The 27,533-nt window shown below is 36.5% G+C and overlaps 1 protein-coding gene across 1 annotated transcript in view; it reads left to right on the plus strand.

The window, feature by feature from the left end:
* The window catches only part of PTH2R (parathyroid hormone 2 receptor), a 103,365-nt gene that overhangs the window by 39,828 nt on the left and 36,004 nt on the right, over positions 1–27,533 (plus strand). The window contains exons 3-6 of the mRNA XM_024124464.2: positions 14,713–14,823; positions 14,934–15,055; positions 23,254–23,351; positions 26,631–26,820. Of these exons, the coding sequence (XP_023980232.1) occupies positions 14,713–14,823; positions 14,934–15,055; positions 23,254–23,351; positions 26,631–26,820 (521 nt within the window). The remainder of the gene's footprint in view (positions 1–14,712; positions 14,824–14,933; positions 15,056–23,253; positions 23,352–26,630; positions 26,821–27,533) is intronic.

Below are 27,533 nucleotides of genomic sequence, written 5' to 3' on the forward strand. Positions count from 1 at the left end.
AATTTACATTCCCACCAACAGTGCAAGAGGGTTCCCTTTTCTCCACACCCTCTCCAGCATTTATTGTTTGTAGATTTTCTGATGATGGCCATTCTGACCAGTGTGAGATGATATCTCATTGTAGTTTTGATTTGCATTTCTCTCATGATTAATGATGTTGAGCATTCTTTCATGTGTTTGTTGGCAATCTGTATATCTTCTTTGAAGAAATGTCTATTTAGGTCTTCGGCCCATTTTTGGATTGGGTTGTTTGTTTTTTTGATATTGAGCTGCATGAGTTGCTTGTATGTTTTGGAGATTAATCCTTTGTCAGTTTCTTCATTTGAAAATATTTTCTCCCATTCTGAGGATTGTCTTTTCGTCTTATTTATGTTTTCCTTTGCTGTGCAAAAGCTTTTAAGTTTCATTATGTCCCATTTGTTTATTTTTGTTTTTATTCCCATTTCTCCAGGAGGTGGGTCAAAAAGGATCTTTCTGTGATTTATGTCATAGAGCATTCTGCCTATGTTTTCCTCTAAGAGTTTGATAGTGTCTGGCCTTACATTTAGGTCTTTAATCCATTTTGAGTTTATTTTTGTGTATGGTGTTAGGGAGTGTTCTAATTTCATACTTTTACATGTACCTGTCCAGTTTTCCCAGCACCACTTATTGAAGAGGCTGTCTTTTCTCCACTGTATATTCTTGCCTCCTTTATTAAAGATAAGGTGACCATATGTGTGTGGGTTTCTCTCTGGCCTTTCTGTCCTGTTCCATTGATCGATATTTCTGTTTCTGTGCCAGTGCCGTACTGTCTTGATTACTGTAGCTTTGTAGTATAGTCTGAAGTCAGGGTGCCTGATTCTTCCAGCTCCGTTTTTCTTTCTCAAGATTGCTGTGGCTATTTGGTGTCTTTTGTGTTTGCATACCAATTGTGAAATTTTTTGTTCTAGTTCTGTGAAAAATGCCAGTGGTAGTTGATAGGGATTGAATTGAATCTGTAGATTGCTTTGGGTAGTAGAGTCATTTTCACAATGTTGATTCTTCCAATCCAAGAACACGGTATATCTCTCTATCTATTTGTATCATCTTTAATTTCTTTCATCAGTGTCTTATAATTTTCTGCATACAGGTCTTTTGTCTCCTTAGGTAGGTTTATTCATAGATATTTTATTCTTTTTGTTGCAGTGGTAAACGGGAGTGTTTTCTTAATTTCACTTTCAGATTTTTCATCATTAGTGTATAGGAATGCAAGAGATTTCTGTGCATTAATTTTGTATCCTGCTACTTTACCAAATTCATTGATTAGCTCTAGTAGTTTTCTGGTAGCACCTTTAGGATTCTCTATGTATAGTATCATGTCATCAGCAAACAGTGACAGCTTTACTTCTTCTTTTCCTATTTGGATTCCTTTTATTTCTTTTTCTTCTCTGATTGCTGTGACTAAAACTTCCCAAACTATGTTGGATAACAGTGGTGAAAGTGGGCCACCTTGTCTTGTTCCTGATCTTAGTGGAAATGGTTTCAGTTTTTCACCATTGAGAACAATGCTGGCTGTGGGTTTGTCATATATGGCCTTTATTATGTTGAGGAAAGTTCCCTCTATGCCTACTTTCTGCAGGGTTTTTATCATAAATGGGTGTTGAATTTTGTCAAAAGCTTTCTCTGCATCTATTGAGATGATCATATGGTTTTTCTCCTTCAGTTTGTTGATATGGTGTATCACGTTGATTGATTTGCATATATTGAAGAATCCTTGCATTCCTGGAATAAACCCCACTTGATCATGGTGTATGATCCTTTTAATGTGCTGTTGGATTCTGTTTGCTAGTATTTTGTTGAGGATTTTTGCATCTATGTTCATCAGTGATATTGGCCTGTAGTTTTCTATCTTTGTGATGTCTTTGTCTGGTTTTGGTATCAGGGTGATGGGCATCTTTAGGATTCTCTATGTAGAGTACCATGTCATCTGCAAACAGTGACAGTTTTATTTCTTCTTTTCCAATTTGGATTCCTTTTATTTCTTTTTCTTCTCTGATTGCTGTGGCTAAAACTTCCAAAACTATGTTGAATAATAGTGGTGAGAATGGGCAACCTTGTCTTGTTCATGATCTTAGTGGAAATGGTTTCAGTTTATCACCATTGAGGACAATGTTGGCTGTGGGTTTGTCATATATGGCCTTTATTATGTTGAGGAAAGTTCCCTCTATGCCTACTTTCTGGAGGGTTTTTATCATCTTGTGATTGGTCTGTTTATATTTTCTATTTCTTCCTGGTTCAGTCTTGGAAGGTTGTGCATTTCTAAGAATTTGTCCATTTCTTCCAGGTTGTCCATTTTATTGGCATATAGTTGCTTGTAGTAATCTCTCATGATCCTTTGTACTTCTGCAGTGTCAGTTGTTACTTCTCCTTTTTCATTTCTAATTCTGTTGATTTGAGTCTTCTCCCTTGTTTTCTTGATAAGTCTGGCTAATGCTTTTTCAATTTTGTTTATCTTCTCCAAAAAACAGCTTTTAGTTTTATTGATCTTTGCTATCATTTCCATTATTTCTTTTTCATGTATTTCTGATTTGATCTTTATGATTTCTTTCCTTCTGCTAACTTTGGGATTTTTTTGTTCTTCTTTCTCTAATTGCTTTAGGTGTAAGGTTAGGTTGTTTATTTCAGATGTTTCCTGTTTCTTAAGGTAGGCTTGTATAACTATAAACTTCCCTCTTGGAACTGCTTTTGCTGCATCCCATAGCTTTTGGGTCGTTGTGTTTTCATTGTCATTTGTTTCTAGTTATTTTTTGATTTCCTCTTTGATTTCTTCAATGATCTCTTGGTTATTAAGTAGTGTATTGTTTAGCCTCTATGTGTTTTATTTCTTACAGATTTTTTCCTGTAATTGATATCTAGTCTCATAGCTTTGTGGTCGGAAAAGATACTTGATACAATTTCAATTTTCTTAAATTTACCAAGGCTTGAATTGTGACCCAAGATAGGATCTATCCTGGAGAATGTTCCATGATCACTTGAGAAGAATGTCTATTCTGTTGTTTTTGGTTGGAATGTCTTATAAATATCAATTAAGTCCATCTTGTTTAATGTTTCATTTAAAGCTTGTGTTTCCTTATTTATTTTCATTTTGGATGATGTGTCCATTGGTGAAAGTGGGGTGTTAAAAGTCTCCTCCTATGTTTGTGTTACTGTCGATTTCCCCTTTTATGGCTGGTAGTATTTGCCTTATGTATTGAGGTGCTCCTATGTTGGGAGCTTAAATATTTACAATTTTTATATCTTCTTCTTGGATCGATCCTTTGATCATTATGTAGTGTCCTTGTCTTTTGTAATAGTGTTGTTTTAAAGTCTATTTTGTCTGATATGAGAATTGCTACTCCAGCCTTCTTTTGATTTCCATTTGCATGGAATATCTTTTTCCATCCCCTCACTTTCAGTCTGTATGTGTCCCTAGGTCTGAAGTGGGTCCCTTGTAGACAGCATATATACGGATCTTGTTTTTGTATCCATTCAGCCAGTCTGTGTCTTTTGGTGGGAGCATTTAATCCATTTACATTTAAGGTAATTATCGATATGTATGTTCCTATTACCATTTTCTTAATTGTTTTGGGTTTATTATTGTAGGTCTTTTCCTTCTCTTGTGTTTCCTGCCTCGAGAAGTTCCTTTAGCTTTTGTTGTAAAGGTAGTTTGGTTGTGGGGAATTCTGTTAGCTTTTGCATGTCTGTAAAGCTTTTAATTTTTCCATCAAATCAGAATGATATCCTTGCTGGGTAGAGTAATCTTGGTTGTAGGTTTTTCTCCTTCATCACTTTAAATATTTCCTGCCACTGCCTTCTGGCTTGCAGAGTTTCTGCTGAAAGATCAGCTGTTAACCTTATGGGGATTCCCTTATGTGTTATTTGTTGTTTTTCCCTTGCTGCTTTTAATATTTGTTCTTTGTATTTAATTTTTGATAGTTTGATTAATATGTGTCCTGGCGTGTTTCTCTTTGGATTTATCCTGTATTGGACTCTGTGCTTCCTCGACTTGATTAACTATTTCCGTTCCCATATTAGGGAAATTTTCGACTATAATCTCTTCAAATATTTTCTCAGTCCCTTTCTTTTTCTCTTCTTCTTCTGGGACCCCTAGAATTCGAATGTTGGTGTGTTTAATGTTGTCCCTGAGGTCTCTGAGACTGTCCTTATTTCCACTATTTTATCTTCCAGGTCACTTATCCGTTCTTCTGCCTCAGTTATTCTGCTATTGATCCCTTCCAGAGAATTTTAAATTTCATTTATTGTGTTGTTCATCATTGTTTGTTTGCTCTTTATTTCTTCTAGGTCCTTGTTAAACGTTCCTTGTATTTTCTCCATTCTATTCCCAAGATTTTGGATCATCTTTACTATCATTATTCTGAATTCTTTTTCCAGTAGACTGCCTATTTGCTCTTCATTTGTTAAGTCTGGTGGGTTTTTGTCTTGCTCCTTCATCTGCTGTGTGTTCTCTGTGTTCTCATTGTTCTTAACTTTCTGTGTTTGGGGTCTCCTTTTTGCAGGCTGCAGGTTCGTAGTTTCCATTGTTTTTGGTGTCTGTCCCCAGTGGCTAGGGTTGTTTTAGTGGGCTGTGTAGGCTTCCTGGTGGAGGGGACTAGTGCCTGTGTTCTGGTGGATGAGGTTGGATCTTGTCTTTCTGGTGGGCAGGTCCACGTCTGGTGGTCTGTTTTGGGGTGTTTGTGGCCTTATTATGATTTTAGGCAGCCTCTGTGCTAATGGATGCAGTTGTGTTCCTGTCTTTCTTGTTGTTTGCTATAGGGTGTCCTGCAGTGTTGCTTGCTGGTCGTTGAGTGGAGTTGGGTCTTGGTGTTGAGATGGAGATCTCTGGGAGATTTTCACCATTTGATATTTCGTGGAGCTGGGAGGTCTCTTGTGGACCAGTGTCCTAAACTTGGCTCTCCCATCTCTGTGGCACAGCCCTGATGCCTGGCTCGAGTACCAAGAGCCTGTCCTCCACATGGCTCAGAATAAAAGCAGGAAAAAAAAAGAAGGGAAGAAAGAAGAAAGTAAAATAAAAGAAAGTAAAATAAATTAATGTTATTAAAATAAAAATAAACAATAATTATTAAGAAAAAAAATATTTTTAAGTAAAAAAAAAAGAAAAAAAAATGGACAGAGAGAACCCTAGGACAAATGGTAAAAGCAAAGCTATACAGAGAAAATCACACACAGAAGCATATACATACACACTCACAAAAAGAGGGAAAGGGAAAAAATATATATATATCGTTGCTCCCAAAGTCCACCTCCTCAATTTGGGATGATTCGTTGTGTATTCAGGTATTCCAGAGATGCAGGGTACATCAAGTTGATTGTGGAGATTTAATCTGCTGCTTCTGAGGCTGCTGGGAGAGATTTCCCTTTCTCTTCTTTGTTCGCACAGCTCCCAGGGTTCAGCTTTGGATTTGGACACACCTCTGCGTGTAGGTCACTGGTGGGCGTCTGTTCTTCGCTCAGACAGGACGGGGTTAAAGGAGCAGCTGATTAGGGGGCTCTGGCTCACTCAGGCTGGGGGGAGGGAGGGGTACAGATGCGGGACGAGCCTGCGGCGACAGAGGCCGGCGTGACGTTGCACCAGCCTGATGCGCACTGTGCGTTCTCCCGGGGAAGTTGTCCCTGGATCACGGGACCCTGGCAGTGGCGGGCAGCACAGGCTCCTGGGAGGGGAGGTGTGGATAGTGACCTGTGCTCGCACACAGGCTTCTTGGTGGCAGCAGCAGCAGCAGCCTTAGTGTCTCATGCCCGTCTCTGGTGTCCACGCTGATAGCTGCGGCTCGCTCCTGTTTCTGGAGCTCCTTTAAGCGGCGCACTGAATCCCCTCTCCTCGTGCACCAGGAAACAGAGGCAAGAAAAAGTCTCTTGTCTCTTAGGCAGCTCCAGACCTTTCCCGGACTCCCTCCCGGCCAGCTGTGGCGCACTAGCCCCTTCAGGCTGTGTTCACGCCGCCAACCCCAGTCCTCTCCCTGCGTTCCGACCGAAGCCTGAGCCTCAGCTCCCAGCCCCCGCCCGCCCCGGCGGGTAAGCAGACAAGCCTCTCGGGCTGGTGAGTGCTGGTCGGCACCGATCCTCTGTGCGGGAATGTCTCCGCTTTGCCCTCCTCACCCTGTTGCTGCGCTCTCCTCCGCGGATCCGAAGCTCCTCCCTCCGCCACCCGCTGTCTCAGCCCGCGAAGGGGCCTCAAGTGTGTGGAAACCTTTCCTCCTTCACAGCTCCCTCCCACTGGTGCAGGTCCCGTCCCTATTCTTTTGTCTCTGTTTATTTTTTTTTCTTTTGCCCTACCCAGGTACGTGGGGAGTTTCTTTCCTTTTGGGAGGTCTGAGGTCTTCTGCCAGCGTCCAGTAGGTGTTTTGTAGTGGTTGTTCCACATGTAGATGTATTTCTGATGTATTTGTGTGGAGGAAGGTGATCTCCGAGTCTTACTCTTCTGCCATCTTGAAGCCGTTCCTGAAATACATCTTTTTAAAGGATTTCTTTCATTGGAATCTACTTATAGTGAATTCTGTCAGTTTTTGTTTGTCTGAAAAGGTATTTATTTCGGTCTCAATCTTCAGAGGTACTTTTTTTTGACTTATGATCCTTGGATGAGAATGTTTACTTTTAGCTCCTAAGGATATTGTTTTACTTTTCCCCCTGGCTTCCATTGTTGTTGTTGACAAATCAGTTCTCAGTCTTTGTTGGTGATTAGTTTTTCTCATTGGCTCCTTTTAAGAGTTTCTCTTTGATTTTGATGTTCTGCAATTTCATTCTGTATCTAGGTATTAGTTCATTTGATTTCTGGAGTATAAGGTTCTGTGTCTTTTTTCAGTGGTGGGAATGTTTTGCTATTTTGTCTTTGAAAATTTGCCCTCCCCTATTCTCCTATTCTCTGTTTCTGGAACTTTAAGTAGACAAGTATGGGAACTTCTCACATTACCCTTTGTATCTTTATGTCTTATATGATTTCCTTTTCTTTGTTTTTCTACTGCTGTTTTGTTAATTTCTGAAAATATATTTTCCAGTTCTCCAACTCTTTGTTCATCTTTGTCTAATGTCTCTTTAATCCATCCATTAAGATAATTTTGATTATTGTATTTTTCAGTTTTGGGGATCTTCCTATTTAATTTTGATAGTTTCTTTATCTTAAATGTCATTTTAATCTCTTTTCTTTTTCCTTCTTAGACATATTTTATATTCTGCATTTGATATTAAAATAACCACAGACTTTGCTTGTCAATACTGACTACCACACATGGGGGCTTATTTCCTTGTGTGTCTAATGACTTATGATAAAGAACTTATAAGGTACTCATGTAATGTTCATTCTTCCAAAATTTCTGTTTTCTGCAAGGTGCCTAGTGGAACTATTGATCTATTTCCACTTTAAACTAAGACCACATATTAGACCACACATGAATGTGGGCTTGTGGTTAGAAATTTCCAGAGAAGAATCTTTTTCTCCATTGTTTCCTAGTCCAACTCTAAATGCAGCCAGGAGTGAAACAAGCCAATGTCTTTCTGAAAGATACTTTTGTTTCTTGTTCACTCACTAAGGGGTTCATATTTTGGGGATCCTGACCTTATACAGGAGTTTCCAGTCCAGTTTCCCACTTCATCAGGTCTCAGACTCATCTTTTGTTACCAGAATACAATAAAAATCCAAGCTCTTAGCCAATAAGTCAGTAGAGGCCTCTAACGTAAGTCCCAAATGCAGTGCCTACTGATCCTACGGAATAATTTCTGGTCTCAGATTTATTACTTTAATTTGTAGCCAGCTAAGCCATGTTTTAACAAAGAAGGTTTTTATATTAATTCAGCCTTTGTAGGTGTCTTATACTAGGAAAGAGTTCTCTGAATGGCTAGACTAATAATGTCAGGAAAGGGAATCACTTACGTTACCTTTAAAGAACACTGACCCTGATATCTCAAACATGTAGGTCTACTAGCAAAGAGCAACACTGTCATGAAGGAATTTATAAAGATTGTTATCTAGGAGGGCTAAATGAACTATTTTCTATGAAGTCTCATGAAATTTTGAGCTGGAAGATATCTTAGAGACTATCTAGTCCAACATTATCATCTTTATTGTCCCTTTAACAGTTCAACAAAGATATTATGTGCCTACAGTGTGGTGCTTCTGTAGTAAGCACTGGAAAAAAATGAATCAAAGTCTGTCCTTACCCCATGGAAATGATGATCTAATAAGGGAAGTAGACACCTTTCAGATGGTGTGTAAGTGTAACAACAGAGGTATCACAACTATGGAACCACTGAAAAAGCATCTTAATTCATCAGGGAGGAATCGGAGAAAGCTTTCTGGAGGAGCAATCTTGAAATTAAAGGAGTAGGATTTAGATATGTACAGGAGGAAGTAAAAAAGACATTCCAGGCAGAGGGAATAGGGTCGGCAAAGACAAGCAACTGGGAATCAGTCACACACCACAAGAGTTAAAAAAAGTAAAAGATCTGGATATAAACTTATGTAACATCTAAAATTTGTGATGGTGCAACTCATGTGAAATGTGTAGATGAATAAATATTAAAAGAGAAAAGGCGGGGCTTCCCTCGTGGCCCAGTGGTTGCGCGTCCGCCTGCCGATGCAGGGGAACCGGGTTCGCGCCCCGGTCTGGGAGGATCCCACATGCCGCGGAGCGGATGGGCCCGTGAGCCATGGCCGCTGAGCCTGCGCGTCCGGAGCCTGTGCTCCGCAACGGGAGAGGTCACAGCAGAGGGAGGCCCGCATACCACAAAAAAAAAAAAAAAAAAAAAAAAAGAGAAAAGGCACTTTCTTTGAGATCTTTCTCCATACAATAGGATAGAATTAAATCTGGTCAAACTTTGGTCTCCCTTTCAATGAAAAATGTCTATATATGTAAATTAACTCAGCATTTCTTCACTTTATAAGTGTGAAAAGATAAATGACATTTTGAATTCACTAGTTAATTTAAGAAGTTTTCATTTAAAAATTCTCCTAAAATTGAGAGATGCATATCAGAATATTTAGGAGTGAACTGTTATGCTGCCTGAAACTTACTTTAAAATACTATAGCATTCATTTAGATGAAATAAATATGGTAAAATATTACCAACTGTAAATTCTAGATTGTGGGTATATAATATCCTCTGTTTTATTTCTGAAAAAAATTTTATAATAAAAATAAAATATAATTTTTCTTCTTGTCTATGAAAGAAAGAAAAGAAAATGTAAATGCAAATACCTCGTTATACAACTATTTAGGTATTTAAGAACAAAACCCCAAATATTAATGATCCCAGTTTTATTTCACAATTGTATGGTTGTATTATGTTATGGGTAACTGTAGAACCGAAGAGTCAAAGTTATATTCTCCAAATTTTAGATTGCTCTGTGTAAATATCATGGTTTGACAAGTTTCATTAATGATCAGTTTGTCCTGGCACACACAAAATATTACAGGGAGTGTAATTAATGGTGTTAATTTATAAAGGGAGTTTGGTGACTCATTAGGCAATTAATTAGTTTCTTGCTAAATAATGAAAATATTTACTCGCATAGAATGTGAAATGATGATCAAAGAGATGTTATTTAAGATCTCTCTATTAGCTGTATGAGGGCATGGCTTTCACAATCTTTTCAACCTTTTGCGAATATTGATTATTCTCTTTGTCAAAGAGCCACCAGAGTGATGATTACAATCTATGGAAACATTATTCTGGGGGAGTGTTGGTTTTCTGAATTTTGAAATATGTCTGTGTGTGTGGGATGGTATCTTTTTTTTTTTAAAGGATATGCTATTCTATTTTATTTTTTAAAACTTAAAAAAATTGAAGTATAGTTAACTTACAATGTTGTGTTAGTTTCAAGTATACAGCAAAGTGATTCAGTTTTATATATATCTATGATATATATGTTATTTCCATTATAGGTTATTACAAGATATTGAGTATAGTTTCCTGTGCTCTACAGTAGGTCCTTGTTGTTTACCTATTTTATATATAGTACTATGTATATGTTAATCCTAAACTCCTAATTTATCTCCCCACCCCCACCTCACTATCCCCTTTGGTAACCAATAAGCCCCTTTGGTAACCAATAAGCTTGTTTTCTATGTCTGTGGGTCTATTTCTGTTTTGTAAATAAGTTCATTTGTGTCGTCTTTTTAGATTCCACATATAAGGGATGTCATATGATACTTATCTTTCTCTGTCAGACTTACTTCACTTAGTATGATAATCTCTAGGTCAATCCATGTTGCTGCAAATGACATTATTTTATTCTTTTTTATGGCTGAGTAATATTACATTGTATATATATACCATATCTTCTTTATGCATTCCTCTGTCAATGGACATTTAGGTTGCTTCCATGTCTTGGCTATTGCAAATAGTGCTGCAATGAACATTGGGGTGCATGCATCCAGGAGTGGGATTGCTGGATCATATGGTAGTTCTATTTTTAGTTTTTTAAGGAACCTCCATACTGTTCTCCATAGTGGCTGCACCAATTTACATTCCCACCAACAGTGTAGGAGGGTTCCCTTTTCTCCACACCCTCTCCAGCATTTATTATTTGTAGCATTTTTGATAGTCATTCTGATAGGTGTGAGGTGATACCTAATTGTGGTTTTGATTTTCATTTCTCTAATAATAAGTGATATGAGCATCTTTTCCTGTGCCTGTTGGCCATCTGTATATCTTCTTTGGAGAGATGTCTATCTAATTTTTTGATTGGGTTGTTTGTTTTTTTAGATATTGAGCTGTATGTATATTTGGACTGGTATCTTTTAGGGAACAAAAAAACGATTCCTTTTAAAGCATAAGGAAAATATCAGCAGTGTTCTTTATTGCAGTTTAAAAACGACATAATTATAGAATAAACTGATCATTGGCTTTTAGACTTCTGTGAAGACCTTAGTCCATCACATGATCAACTCTTGTCAGAAAATCTCACGTGACATTGCAGCATACATTTTAGAGGGACAACTAGTTACAAGAACACAGGAATATGTGTCTGGGTCCATTTTATGTAGATTGCACCATAGATACTGTATCTGGTAAAGGATTGGATCCAGATAAATAAGGATGTATGACTTATTAAAGATAAAGTGAATGGATGGGAAGCCATATGGAATGCTATCAAGACGTAGAAGAGTATCTAGTGCAAAGTTTATGGAAGAGTTTGATTCATTATACTCTGTTTAAACAAGAAGGAAGATAAACACACAAAAAGCAGGTCATGGTGGAAAGAAGCAGTTGAAGCCCTATACCAGAAACAGGAGCCAGCGTAGAGTTGCCGGGTTACTTGGAATATGCAAAGCCCAGGCTTTTATTATGAGAGCAAAGTGAGGCTGTTTCCAAGAAACATTCTCTTCTATGAGAACAATGTGGTGAGGGAAGATATTTTCTTTTTCTTATTGCTTCAGCAATTCACAAAGCAAATCAAGTACTTGTTTCCATGTGATATGGTGGACACTAGCAAGTTAATTCCAGGTTTATGCTGAATTCTTTTCTGTAGAAATCGGTGTTTGCATGAGGTTCTATCATGCTGACTATTCAAAACTGAACAACTCGACATAATGAATGTTAGCTATAACAAAAATCCTCAGCTACAGTTAGTGTAATTGGTAACTAAAAAATTGAGAGAGCTGTGATGGTACTTGTGGTAGCAGAATAATGTCCCCTCAAAGATGTCCAAACCCTAATATCTGGTGTTCTGCCTGTGTATGTTATATTACAGGGCAAAAGGGCATTGCAGATGGAATTAAGGTTGTGGAGCTTAAAATAGGAAGATTTTTCTGGATTATTTGGACAGGACTAATGTAATCACGTGGGTTCTTAAAAGTCAAAGAGGAAGGTGGAATAGTCAGTAATGGAAAAAAAGAATGGAGGAGAGACTTGAAATTTGAGAAGGACTTGACCTCCCTTGCTGACTTTGAAGATGGATGAAGGGGACCATGAGCCAAGGAATGCAAGTGGCTTTCAGAAGTTGGGAATAGCCCTCAGCTGACAGCCAGGAAGGAGATGGGAACCTCAGTCTTATCATTACAAGGAAGTAAATTCTACCAACAACTGGAATGAGTAAGGAAATGGATTTTCCCCCAGAGCCTCAGAAATCATCACAGTGCTGCCCAGCCCTTGATTCAGGCTTGTGAATCTATAAGCAGAGGTCTGGCTGAGCTCACCAGACTTCTGACCTACAGAAATAGTGAGATAATAAATTTGGGGTATTTGAAGCTGCTAAGTTTGTGCTAATTTGTTATGGAATCAATGGAAAATGAATACAGCACTCATTAAAAATAGTCTCTTTTGGGTAAGTTGGAATATGACATGGCTGATAGGCTCTCTTCTTGAAAGTTTCATACACAACTAATGGAGGGGCATCCTGAAAAACAGAGTGGCAAACGCATGAAACAAAACAGGAGAAAATATTTGCAGAGGAACCAACTGACAAAGGATTAATCTCCAAAATATACAAATAGTTTATGCAGCTCAATACCAAAAAAACAAACAACCCAATCAAAAAATGAGCAGAAGACCTAAATAGACATTTCTCCAAAGAAGACATACCGATGGCCAAGAGGCACATGAAAAGATGCTCAACATCACTAATCATTAGAGAAATGCAAATCAAAACTACAATGAGGTATCACCTCACACTGGTCAGAATGGCCATCATCAAAAAATCTACAAACAATAAATGCTGGAGACGGTGTGGAGAAAAGGGAACCCTCTTACACTGTTGGTGGGAATGTAAATTGATGCAGCCACTATGGAGAACAGTATGAAGGTTCCTTAAAAAACTGAAAATAGAATTACCATATGACCCAGCAATCCCCCTCCTGGGCATATACTGAGAGAAAACCATAATTGAAAAAGAGTCATGTACCACAATGTTCATCGCAGCACTGTTTATAATAGCCAGGACATGGAAGCAACCTAAATGTCCATCAACAAAGGAATGGATAGAGAAGATGTGGTACATTATATACAATGGGATATTACTCAGCCATAAAAAGGAATGAAATTGGGCCATTTGTAGAGATGTGGATGGACCTAGAGACTGTCATACAGAGTGAAGTAAGCCAGAAAGAGAAAAACAAATATCATATATTAATGCATATATGTGGAATCTAGAAAAATGATATAGATGATCTTATTTGCAAAGCAGAAAGAGAGACACAGACGTAGAGAACAAACATATGGATGGATACCAAGGGGAAAGCGGGGGTGGGATGAATTGGGAGATTGGGATTGACATATATACACTATTGATACTATGTATAAAATAGGTAACTAATAAGAACCTACAGTATAGCACAGGGAACTGTACTCAGTGCTCTGTGGTAACCTAAATGGGAATGAAATCCAAAAAAGGGGATATATGTATATGTATAGCTGATTCACTTTGCTGTACAATAGAAGCTGTCACAGCATTGTAAAGCAACTATATTCCAATAAAAATTAATTTAAGAAACAGACAAAATTCCTCACCCTCAAGCTCCTTAAATCCTATGGTTTAAGAACATGATAATAAAATAACACTTAATAGTGGAAGGTGATGAGAGCTCAAGTGAAAAATATAGTAGGAAAGGGGATAAGGAGTATGGGTTGGGGCGGGTGAGTGGGGAATAAGCCAGGGGAGAGAGAAGATCTTGAGGGGCCATTAGGCCTTGGAAAGACTCCGCTTCCGCTCAGATTGAGATGGGAAGCCTTTGGAGGATTTTGGGCTCTTGCATGAAGAATAAATGAGAGGAGAGCAAGAATGGAATCAAGAAGACCAACTGGGGGCCATTGCAATAATTTAGTCTGCAGATGTGGTGTCTTGGACCAGGGGTGTGGCAGTGGACATTGTGATAAGTAATAGGGTTCTGGATTCATCTCGAGGAGAGTAGAGTTTCTGAGAATTTTGTTTAAGATGAGTATTAGACTCAAAGAAATTACTAGTAATTGGTAAAAAGGCAAACCCAAATCTTGGAGCTTACCTGTGAAGCTCAGTCTATTTCATGTGTCATATTTTTTAACAGTAATTAAACAAAAAATCTAGGGTAAAAAATGTAGCTACAACTATGATAGACTTTTACTAACAGAAATTGTTCTTATCTCCTGATTCATCCCACCCCGCCCCCTTCCCCCCTTAGTATCCATACGTTTGTTCTCTACATCTGTGTCTCTATTTCTGCTTTGCAAATAAGTTCACTTGTACCCTTTTTTCTAGATTCCACATATAAGCGATATTATCCGATAGATAACTAATGAGAACCTACTGTACAGCACAGGGAACTCTACTCAGTGCTCTGTGGTGACCTAAATGGGAAGGAAGTCTAAAAAAAAGGGGATATACATATATGTGTAGCTGATTCACTTTGCTGTACAGCAGAAACTAACACAACATTGTAAAGCTACTATACTCCAATAAAAATTAATAAAAAAGAAATTGTTCTCAGTGAATTCTGATGTTTCTTATATATTAGTTGCTATAACTCATATATATTGGAGTCACTAAAATATGTTTAATTTATACAAATCAAATGTTCCTATCAATGGGCCTTTGATGAGGCTAGGTGGATGAGTTTTGGGGTATTTACATCATATCTACCCCATTCTAGTTTCCAAAACTACCGATTTGTTTTACAGTGCCTGTGTTTTACATAGGCAGTGACCTGAAATTTTCTATTTTGAATGCATTCATTCTCTGGTTCTAACTGCATTTTTGTTTATTTGCTTTTTAATTTTTTTCCTTATCAGAGGGAAATTGTTTCCCAGAATGGGATGGACTCATCTGTTGGCCTAGAGGAACAGTGGGGAAAATGTTGGCTGTCCCATGCCCTCCTTATATTTATGACTTCAATCATAAAGGTATTGAATTTTTCTGAAATGATTAATTTGGAATAGAAATTTATTTTTTTTTTTATCATGGACTCTACAAGAACTGAGCAATCTCAGTGTTTTACTTCATGTTTTCACAGGAGTTGCTTTCCGACACTGTAACCCCAATGGAACATGGGATTTTATGCACAGTTTAAATAAAACATGGGCTAATTATTCAGACTGCCTTCGCTTTCTGCAGCCAGATATCAGCATAGGAAAGGTAATGGTGTCTTTGTATTTGTGAACCCCTAAGGGAAAGCAAAAGGTTTTTATACAATTCTTGATTGTCAACCACTATTATAAAAATCCTTAATTATATGACACAAAGATCAAAAAAGATAAAAGCAAGTTTGGAATCTTTTCAGATACCTAGTTAAGGAAAGGTCTAGGATCTGAAACTTTTTTTTTTTCCTGTTTTAAGAAGTTAGTATTTTATTTTATTTTTTAAAAATTAATTTTTATTGGACTACGTTGCATTACAATGTTGTGTTAGTTTCTACTGTACAGCAAAGTGAATCAGCTATACATACACATATATCCCCTCTCTTTTGGATTTCCTTCCCATTTAGGTCACCATAGAGCATTGAGTAGAGTTCCCTGAGCTATACAGTAGGTTCTCATTCATTACCTATTTTAGGACCTGAAACATTTTGATATTTTCTTTAGGTTAGAGTGACCTGGCTGAGATATATGCATATATACTTATAAATATGTGTCTGTTGTATTATATTATGTTTACATTACACTATATGATGCTATATTATTTATGTATAAAAATTCAGATTGGTAGTCAGCAACATGATGCATGATTTTTTTCCTGGTTACCTGTGAATGGCTACATCTCATCTTACTCTGTATTCCTGGAGGAGCTTTGTATTTTAGAGATGTATTTTCCATATCATAAGATTTGCCAGCAGGTGATTTCATTAGTATATGAAAGATTAGAGTTTCAGAATTAAAGAGGAGCAAGGGGTGTCTTATAGGTCTTCTCACACAGTACCTTAATTTTACACGTGTGAGTCAATTCAGAACCAAAGGTTAAGTGTTGGTCAAAGTGACACAGCTGGATCATGGCAGGGTCAGTGCTGTTTCCGGTATGGTAATCATATGTAAATTTCAAAAACTTCTAGATAGTTACTTTTAGGTTATATGTGGTGGATTGGAAGTTATGCCTAAATTCCTATCATGCAGACCTCGTCAGTAAAATGCATGATGCTATAAGCATATGATGCTAGGAATGAACATGGTAAGCTGATGTATAAATGATTTTATAAGGATCCTGAGAACAGTCATAATACATAACTCTCCTAACATTTAGACATTTTTCTTTATGCTTGATGATATTTATTTTTTGGTGGGGAGGGAGGGAGAACAGTGGCAGAAGTGGTAAGTTGGAGTTTTCTTCGTTTGATTTCTTTTTTTTTTGGCCGCGCTGAGCGGCATGTGGGATCTTAATTCCCTGACCAGGGATCAAACCCACGCCCCCTGCATTGGAAGTGCAGAGTCTTACCCACAGGACTGCCAGGGAAGTCCCTGTTTGATTTTGCATTAATAGTCAGAACTTCCTTTCTTAACTTTTTTTTCTAACACAAAGCACTACCACCTTAATGATTGCCAAAAGACCTCAGTTTTGTATTTCATTGTTGACATGCTTCTTAGATAAAATTAGTCAATGTGAGGAGACAATTATTTACTCTACAATGGAAGCAGAGCCAACAATGAGTTAATATAAAATACTTCAAAATAATTTCAATTTCATTGATATAAATAAACATTTACAATATTTAGTATACTCTTATGAATTTGTGCATTAAATGATGACAAGTGCAAGTCTTCACAGCTTTTAAATGGCCATTAAATTATATCATGATTTTATTTACACTGAACTCTATTCAGAATATTACAACCATTCTTTTAATTACTATGTATTACAAGAATCAAAATAGCTAAGAATGGTGAAATACCCAAAATATATACTATTTTATATAAACATGATTTAAAAGTTAACTGAAAAATTTGATTAATTTTGTTAGTGTAAGTAATTTTATCTCTTTGATCAAAAATATAAAGAGTGTTTTCTTTTGTTTACAACCCTTAAGCAATAATTTGAGAAAACTTAAGAAATGTAAATATCCTTTAATAAGAAAACTGGATACCTTCTAAAGTTTTGATATTGTGTAGGGCAAAATGATATTACTTATGAGATAATTATTAATGGTTATAATCAGAGTTTTTGTATAAAAAAAGGTAAAAACGAAAAAGTGCATTTAGAATAAATGCCACATCTTTGTAGGGGAAATAAGGTGAAGATTTTTAAGACATCTATTGTTTTGTTCTTTTTTTTTTTTTTTTTTTTTTTTTTTTTGTGGTATGCGGGCCTCCCCCTGTTGTGGCCTCTCCCGTTGCGGAGCACAGGCTCCGGACGCGCAGGCTCAGCGGCCATGGCTCACGGGCCCAGCCGCTCTGCGGCATGTGGGATCTTCCCAGACCGGGTCGCGAACCCGGTTCCCCTGCATCGGCAAGCGGACGCGCAACCACTGCGCCACCAGGGAAGCCCTATTGTTTTGTTCTTTAAATAATTTCCGTATCATTGACTTGACAAAATGAGCTAATTACTTTTAATAAAAAAAGTGAGGAAACTCTTATGATGGGCCATGAGGTTGTTAAATTCTTTAGAGTATGATATTTTAAATAGTAGCATACTCTAGAAATTACCATATATCTCATGTCTAAAGGTTATATGGACTTTTGGACAGCAATTTAACAATATATATTAAGAAATTTCAAGGGGGTCATATCCTTTGATCTTATAATTTTACTTCTAAGATTCAAGCATAAAGATTTGAAGTGGGGGGAACTGAATGGAATAATATTCATTGAACCATTAATTATTATAGTGAATATTCTGAAGAATTTAAATTTCCAATGAAGAAATGGTTAAATAAGCTCAAATATATATTTTGTGTAAAGAGTTTGTGGTCTTGAGAAATTCCTTTGTTATACAGTTACCCGGAAAAAAAATCATATAATAAACTTGTATATAAATTGGGAATGCAAATATTCAAAACAGTAGGAAATGATACATAGAAATAGAGTGAAAAGAAATACATGAAACACAATGTTTCTTTTTGCTTAGTGGGAATTAGGGCATTTTTTTCCTTCTCTTTTTTGTATTTTACACATTATCCAGATATTTTCTATAAAAAGTTTAACATTTTATTAAGAGAAAATAATATGTAATAAATGTTTTAAAACAGGAACAAGAGACAAAGTCAGGATGTGGGAAGTTGCAACAATAAGAATAAGTTGAATAAGATGCAAAATTAATAATTTGTAAAAGCCTATCAGTAAGGTGAGGATGCCAAGAAATCTAAATGAACCTAATTGCAGAAGTGGGAAAGCCCTTCTTATGAGAGAAAAGACCTATGGCTGCATTTATCCCTGGCTCCGCACCAGAAGAGGAGCAACCAGGCTATGGAAGGGGATTAAAAAGAAAAGAACCAGATTTTTACAACAACTTTTATCAGACGAGGACTGGAATAAGGGCTTAGAATTCCAAGGAATGAACTCCAGTCACAGTGAGCTATTACCCATCAGCCAATTCTTTCCCATAAGCCTTCACTGAGTGGCTGGAGCCAGTATGCCAAAGGTTGGGGTGGAGCAGGTGGGCCACGAGAAATTTCCCAAGATGTGCATAGGACCCTCACAGAATGAGAGGTAGCTGTTAGCTGAAGGCATGGGATGGAACAGAGGAGCTAAGAGACATCTCTTGGGGTATCTGTGGCTCTCTTTAAGTGCATGACTGCTGCAGCTCATAGACCAGGGGGAGGGCAGGAAAGCTGAGACAAACCCCCAAGATGACAAATTTCACTAAGTGAAAGGCAGCAGCCTGACAAAATAGAGCTGAGAAAGATCTTTCCTAGGCACAGGAGGTCTTCATCCAAAGCAAGGCAGTGGCTAGCTGAGAACTGGAGCAGAGCAGCATAATGGAGTGACATCTTCTGAGATGCAGAAAGCCCAGGGCAGAGCTGGAGAGCAAAGTGAAATTTCCAGCAGCTCCAAAGCTGATGGATGGTTCAAAAAGCAGAAAGAGTCCTTCTGTGGCTTGGAAAACTGTCAGATGGACTAAAACCCATATACTGGCCACTAGAGGCTGCTGGTGCTCAGATCCCATGGTCTGCTGAAGGAAAAGTCTCGAATCTGCTCTCAAAACCTAAAATCAGGATAAAAGGAATCATTAAAAACAAAAACAAAACCAAAGCACTACAACAAACCCAATCCCAGTTTAAAAACAAAGTAATCCATCTTCCCAACCCAAGAAGCCTGGTAGAGGAAGAGGACTGCTCTTTTCAGGCTGTTAATATTACATACTCCAGTCCTTACTCTTCTTTTACCTACAATGCCTGTAGTGTAATAAAAAATTACAAGGTGGGCTTCCCTGGTGGTGCAGTGGTTGAGAGTCCACCTGCCGATGCAGGGGACACGGGTTTGTGCCCCAGTCCGGGAGGATCCCACATGCCACGGAGTGGCTGGGTCCGTGAGCCATGGCCGCTGAGCCTACATGTCCAGAGCCTGTGCTCCGCTATGTGAGAGGCCACAACAGTGAGAGGCCCACGTACCGCAAAAAAAAAAAAAAAAAAAAAAAAAAAAAAAATACAAAGTAAGGACCCAAACTCTAGAGTAAAAACAAAAGCAGGAAGAAACAGATGATCCAGATGTTTTATTTTGCAGATGAGGACTTGATAATAACTATTATAAATATGTTAGATGATTTAGTGAAAAAGCATAAAACAGATGGGAAAATCAGCAGAGAAATGAAAACTTAAAGAAAAAGGAAATTGTAGAATTGAAATATTCAATTAAAAAATGAAGAAGTTATTTGATATGCTCAACAGCAAACTGGGCACAGCATGATAAAGATCAGTGAACCTAAAGAGAGGTCAGTAGAAATTATCCAACTGAAGCATTAGGAGAAAAAATAAATTTAAAAAACAGAACCATCTGAGACTGTGAGATAATATGTAATTGTCTAAACATATGTGAAATTAGCGGTAAAGGGAGAGGGAAAGAATAGGACAAAATAAATATCTGAGAAGGCAGTAGCCCATAATTTTCTAAAATGGATGAAATAAATCAACCCACAGGTTCCAGAGATTCAGCAAACCCTAGGCAGGGTAAATAAAAAGAAAACCATACTTAGACACATCATAGTTAAACTGCTGTGAATCAAAGTAAAAAGAAAATCTTAAAAGCAGTGAGAGAAAAAGGGCACATTATATTCAGGGGAGCAACAACTAAAAAGATGCTGTGTTTTAGTAGTAAACAATGGAGGCCAGAATACAATGGAATGATATCTTTAAAGTGATAATATTCATTAAGACAGAGGCAAAATAATGATATTTTTCAGACAGAAAAAATCTGAGAGAGGTCATCTTCATCAGACTTTCAGTATAAGAAATGCTCAAAAAAATTCTCTAGGCAGGAGAGAAATAAATATACCAGATGGAAGCATAGATTGTCAGAAAGGCATGAGGAGTACCAGAATAGGTGTATATGTGGATAAAAATGACAGACTAAAATAATAAACAAAACTATATACCTATCCTTATTTATTGCTGTTTATATCTGTCTTTATAATTTAATTCATTTAAAATCTGTTGACTGCTTAAAGCAAACGTAATAGCCTCTTATTGGGGTTTATAAATTATGCAGAACAAAATCTAAAAGGGACAAAGGTTAGGGGAGCAAAATTGAGTACATGATTGTAAAGTTCTATTTATATGGTGAAATAGTTCAATGTTACTTAAATGTAGGCTCTAATAAGTTCAGATGCATAACCAAGTCTCTATAGTAACTGCTAAAAAAGAACACAAGTTTTGGGAATTCCCTGGTGTTCCAGTGGTTAGGACTCCAGGCTTTCACTGCCAAGGGCCAGGGTTCAACCCCTGGTCAGGGAACTAAGATCCCTTAAGCTGCGCCCTACCCCAAAACAAAACAAGACAAACCCACATGTGAAATACTAAGAAATACTTGATTGATTTCCCCATCCCCTACCCCCCAATAAAAGGTAAGGAAGTAGGTACAGAGGAACAAAGAAAAGATAGGACATTTAGAATGCAAATACCTATATGTTAGATTTAAACCCAGCCATAGCAATGATTGTATTCAAGTTAAGTGAACTAAACATTTCGCTTAAAAGGCAGAGGTTGTCAGAATGGATAATAAAAGTATGACTCAGTAGTTTGCTGTCTTTGAGAAATGTACTCTAAATATAAAGATACAGATAAATGTAATTACCAAGATGGAGGGACATTTCAAATTATAAAGAATCAATTTACCAAGAGGAAATAATCCTAAATATACATGCATTTAGGAGCTTCAAATTACATGAAGCAAAATTTGTCAGAGCTAAAGGGAGAAATAACCAAATTCCAGCATGTTGACATTTTAAAGAATGCCATTTTCTTAGTAATTGATAGAACAATTGGATAAAACCTTCTATAGAATATATTTCAAACAATTTGAATAAATTGACGTTTATAGAATAGTATACACAATAACTGCAAAATTTACATCCTTTTAAAGTACTCACCAAAGTTTTATCAAGATAGAACATATGCTGGGCTATAAAACAAGTTTCAATAAATCTCAAGATTAAAATCCTATGGAGTATGTTCTCTGACCACAAAATAATTAATTGAAAATAAATTAAAATATGTATACAATTCATAAGTAGTTGGAAATTATGTGACCAATGGCAAAAGTTTGAACTGAATAATATGAAAACTCAATATATATAAAAAATTGTGGGAAACAGCGAAAGCAGAGTATAGAGAAAGATTTATACTTTTCAATGTTTAATTAGAATAGAAGAAAGGTGAAAATTCAACTATCAAATCTTCCACATTAAGCTATATAATGTAATACCGAGAGCCACCACCGAAAGCACTATACAAAACAAAATGGCATTCTACAAAATGTTCAAGTAACCAGGGATGGCAGGAAAAGCAAAACACAGAAATGAAAAACATAACAGAAAATAAAAATATAAAATGATGGACTTAGCCTTAACATATCAATATTACATTAAAAGCAAATGGTCTTAATATACCAATTAACAGAGATTGAAAGAGTCTATAAAAAACATGACCCAACTTTGTATGTTATCTACAAAGTTTGAAACTCATTTCAAATATGGTATGTGTAGGTTACATGTATACCATGCAGTACTATGCAGCAATAAAAAAGAACAAACTTGGTATGTGTAACAACTTGAATGGATCTTGAGGTTATTACTCTGAGTGAAAAAAACCAATCTCAAAGATCATGTTTTGTATGATTTCATTTCTATAACATTTATGAAATGACAAAATTATAGAGATAGAAAACAGATTAATGTTTGGCAGGTGATAAGGATGGTGGAGAGGAACAGGCTAGGTATGACTGTAAAGGAAACAGCACAAGGAACATCTTTGTGGTGATGGAATAGTTCTGTATCTTGATTGCAGAGAAGGTTACAAAAATTTTCATATGTAATAAAATGACACAAAACTGTAAACACATGAACTGCACCAATGCCAAATTCCTGGTTTGATATTTTAGTGAACTTACGTAAGATGTAAGCATTGGAGGATACTGCGTGAAGGGTACATAGGACCCTTTTTACTATCTTTTCCACTTCTTTTGAATCTAGAGTTATTTTAAAATACAAGAAAAAAAAAAAAGGAATGGACCATTGATTCATGCAACAATATCAGTGAATATCAAAACAGTATATTGACAAAAAGAGTATATACTATATAATTCCAAGAAGTATAAGAACAGTTGAGAAATATATGAAGTACATGAACAGATAAAGCTAATTTGTGGTGACAGAAATTGGAACAGTATTTACCTGGGGGTGGATGGTGGGTGGATTTTTGACTAGCAAGCGGCACAACGAACTTGGTTTGTCAAAACCCATCAAACTGCTCATTTTAAATCTGCACATTTTGTTTCATGTAAACTACAGCTCAATAAAAAAGCTAAAGAAAACTAGAACTAATATTCCAAAAGTGACATATTTTTTTACCAGTTTTAAAATAGTCTGTAACATGTGTTTTATTTACTCCAAATATCACATGTTAGATATACAGTTCCAATTAGTTAAAATGAGCACTGTAAAAATACATGAAGTAAATTTTGTAACATTGAATTTGGCCTCACTTAAGCAAGAAGAAATGCCAAATATTTTAATTATATCTTTAACCCTGACTTGAATTTAGGGAGTAAGGAAGGCCAGAAAAATAACCTGTATATTATACAAATGTGGTCACACGTTGCCTATCTTTAAAAAGGTTAAAAGCACGATTTTTAAGTTTATCTACATCAAATTATTTGTTCAAACCTGCTTTTCTGATTAAATCTTTTGCCCTCCAGCAAGAATTCTTTGAACGCCTCTATGTCATGTACACTATTGGTTACTCTGTCTCCTTTGGATCTCTGGCCGTGGCTATTCTCATCATTGGTTACTTCAGGTGAGTGATTCCCAATCACTTTCTCCATGAAGGGGTAGTTCTGTTTCTTATTCATCAAAGACACAGACCTCTCATAATCTGTGCCTGCAAATACTTTTCCCAAACACAAGTTTCTGAATTCAGCCTAGTGTAAAATTATTTGACTCTGATTTATTTTTGATGAAAACTTCAGGGTTCTTCTTTGTTGTTTGTTTGTTTAAAAACTTAAAGCATCAAAGCAATATGAAACCATTAAGCCAATAGATCTGCATTGTAGTATATTTTTGCAAAGTGACGCAGACTATTGTCAAGTGAGTTACAAAAATTTTCACTCATGATGTTAAGACTTATTTCACTTTTCCCAAGTGATTTTGGTGCCATGGGACAGAAATTCATTTAAAATAATCTCTCATTGATTTGATATCATATATAAAGAAATAGTATTTATTGCTTTTGCTGTGGTTTAATTTCTATCCACTTAAACTTTTGTCTAATTCAGTTCAACTTAATCTAAATCAACACAGAATTTTGAACGCCAATACAGAGATAAAACAGTGAACTATGTGTATAGGCTGATACTTGCAGCTGGTTTGTGACACAAATAGCTGAGAAAACAATGAGTTTACAGTTTGAGAAGTGCTGTGATTCAGGTGGCTTATAGTGATTTAGGAGGACAGGAGGAGGGACAAGAGAGAAGACCTCCCAAATGAAGTGACATCTCAAATGACACATGAGTATACACAAAATCTAACCAAAAGAGGAGACTGAGGAGAGAGTTCCAAACCTAAGTTTAGATCAAGAAAAAGCATGGAATATCTGAGAATTGAGAATTTTGCTGTAGGCAGGTGATGGACACAGAGACTAGAGAGGTAAGCAGGGCTGGGAAGGTATTGAGACCTGTATATGGAATCTGAACTTCACCCTAAGAGCCAGTGAGGAGCCATGAAGGATTTTAAGCAGAGCAGTGACATGGAACATGCATTGTAAGGTGGAGTGTGAACTAGTGGTAGGAATCCCATTTGGAAGATGCTAGTAGAGTCATCAGGACAAGAAGATGGTGGCCTGGCCTAGGGCAGTGGCCTTGGGGATTGGATAGAAATGGACAGTTTTGAGATATATTAAATTAAGGTTGTAAAATTGAAAAAATTTAGTGCTAAATTATATGCAGAAAAAGAAGGAGTGAGGTTAGATGATACATTAGAAAATGGAAATAGAGGATTTAGAAATTAACAGAAACTATAACTCAAAGAAAAATTTTATATTTTGTTTCCTATTATCTTACAATCCTCTCTTCCTTGAGACTTCTCATACCTATTTCCTAGTTTACTTTTCTCCTCTGATTTAGAGCTCTCTAATGTATTATCTGATGTTTTACTTATTTATCTTTTTATTTTTTGTCTCTCCCTCTAGAATGTAAAGCCACACAAGAGTAGGCATTTATCTTTTTCTGTTTGCTCGTTGCTGCACTCTCACTAGTACTTGATATGTCCTGGTGCTCAGTAAATGTTTGTTGAATTAATAAATAATGACTAGTTGTAATATTCCAACCACTTCCAACAGTTTCTCATATAGTAGTGGTATAGTGGTGTAGTTTTTATTTCCAAAGCTTTTGCTTTATTGATTTACTAGTCCATTGGTTCAACAAGCGTTTTTCTCTATCATGTGATAGTCCATTTTTGGTATTGATGGAGGCCAAGTTAAGATATGTTGAAGATCAGAAAAGTAGTATATACACCATTGAGAGAAACCAACACATTAGATGATTATCAATTAAAATATTATTAGTACTATAATGCAGGTTTCATAAAGGGCTTTGGGAATACTAAGGAACTAGTCTAAAACTAACAAGATAAGGGAGAGAGATTTCCCGGAACAGCTGGTGTGTGAGCTGATACTGAATGATGAGAAGGAATGTGGCATATTCCAAATGATGGGAACAGAATGTACAAAGGTCAGAGGCACAAAGGAGCAGAGTATACGTAGGGAATATAGAAGGGTCCCATATGAATGCAGCATTTGATGCATAGGGAGGAGTGGCCATATGGGAATGGCCAGGGAGAAACTAGATTTTGTAGCATTAGGTTTTACAGGCTGTTGTCAAGGGCTTTGAATTTTGTCTTATAAGGTAGTGTACAGGGAGCCAATGAAGTTTTTAAGTAGAAGGGTAACACGATCACATTTGTGGGGTTGTAGAGGGGTTCCTCAAAATAACCTCGTGAAGTTGGCTTGGCAGGGATGATCTCATTTGAGAGACAAGAAACTGAAGCTCAGTGTTCAAAGTCACAAGGTCATAGGTGGTCCAGCTGGAAACAGAACCTTCATCTTCTGACTCGGATCCAGAGTTCATTCCATTACATCAAGCTTAGCTGTGGTTGTTCAGAATAATAGATAGATATTTATGAGAATAAAAGTTATGTGAAATTTCAGGAGGATACAAATGACTAAGTAATAATTCCTCAGTTTACATAATAGTTTATCAGAGTGTTTAACAGTAGATTCTTTCTATATTATGAAACATAAAAATATATTACTGGATTAAAACATTTCTTCTTTTTCTTCTGGATTAAAACATTTCTTACTTCCTTATACTTGAGTACTTTGTCTTTTCAGGAAGAGACATAGTATCAGTGTGTTCATTGTACATGAAAGCTCAGCTTTTTTCATAGTCAAGCAGTGGTAGAGCTGGGCCTTTTGACCAGATTATACATCCCTTTTCCTGGTGTTTTTGTTTTAATCAAACTTAAAATAAATCTTTTTTTTTTTGGAGTTACCTTTCTGTACTAGTTGATGCTGCTATATCTACTCCTGAGTATGTTACTGACTTAACTTGTGTCTAAGATCCTTTTAAAATTCCAAAGCTTTTTATATTAAAGGCAGCTTATTTTCTCTCTAACATTCCTCAGAAATAAAACTGTGTAATTCTATCAAAATATCTTACTTTTTCTTATAGAGAATATATTGAAAATGTGAACATTCCAGTTTTAATAAAGCTTATCCCTGTTCAAGGTGGTTCTCCATCAATTATTTATCACCTTAATATACAGTATAATGTAATGCTATAGTAAATGTAGCATAATATTTAACACTGCATAATCTGGATAACCATGGTAGCAGATCAGGATAAATTTGAAATTAATTCTCAAAAAGCTACATTTTAGTTTTTGACCCCAATTGTTTCTGTCTTTGTTCAGGTTTATTATATTTCTTCTTTTTGGAGAGGAGTTTGAGCTCATTTATGTATTTTCTTTCTCCATTTCTAATTTTATTCAAATCTAAATACTGAATATTTTCTCTCCGTAGACGATTGCATTGTACTAGGAACTATATCCACATGCACTTATTTGTGTCTTTCATGCTGAGAGCTGCGAGCATCTTTGTCAAGGACAGAGTGGTCCATGCTCACATAGGAGTAAAGGAGCTGCAGTCCCTGATAATGCAAGATGACCTACAAAGTTCCGTAGAAGTGCCTTCTGTGGACAAATCACAATATGTAAGTATTTTCACCGTGAGCCCTTGCATGGCTCACCACTTTCAAAAGTAAAAAGCCCACCTGCAAGACCAGGACCTTGGGATTTAAAAACCCAGGGCATTTAATTCCTTTATTGTAGACTCAAAGACTTGTTCCCAAATAAGATTCCATGATACTTGATTCTGCTCTTAAATGTCCTGTTGCTATTTAGTAAGTAGAATCACCCAATAATTCAGTTAATGAGAAGCATTATCACCATTGAAGCAATATATCTGGAAATTAGGTAGAAAAGGTTTATTGTATTGATGGTGTGAATTAATGCTGTCGATATCTTTGCCCTTTGCCCTGTAGTTCATCGTTGTCTCTGCTGATTCTAATTGTGGATTGGCTTTGTGACTTTTTAAATGAACTAGAATGAAGTAGGTGTGATGGTGTGTCAGTTGAGGGTAGACCTCTATGAGTGAGCCTAGCCAAGATTAGCTGAGCTTTGCCCAAATCAGCAGAATCATCTAGCCAATCCATCGATTCATAAGACATATTAAATGTTTATCATTTTAAGCCGTTAACTTTTGGGGCATAAGAAAGACCAGAATAAAATAAATGCATGGTACAATGATGGTTAAGTTTTCCTCTTTATGCTTTTCTTTACTTTCCTAATTTTCTCTGATGATCAAATATTTTTTTTTTTTTTTTTTTTTTTTTTTTTTTTTTTTTTTTTTGTGGCATGCGGGCCT

Source organism: Physeter macrocephalus, chromosome 2, assembly GCF_002837175.3.
Source record: "Physeter macrocephalus isolate SW-GA chromosome 2, ASM283717v5, whole genome shotgun sequence".
NCBI lineage: Eukaryota > Metazoa > Chordata > Mammalia > Artiodactyla > Physeteridae > Physeter > Physeter macrocephalus.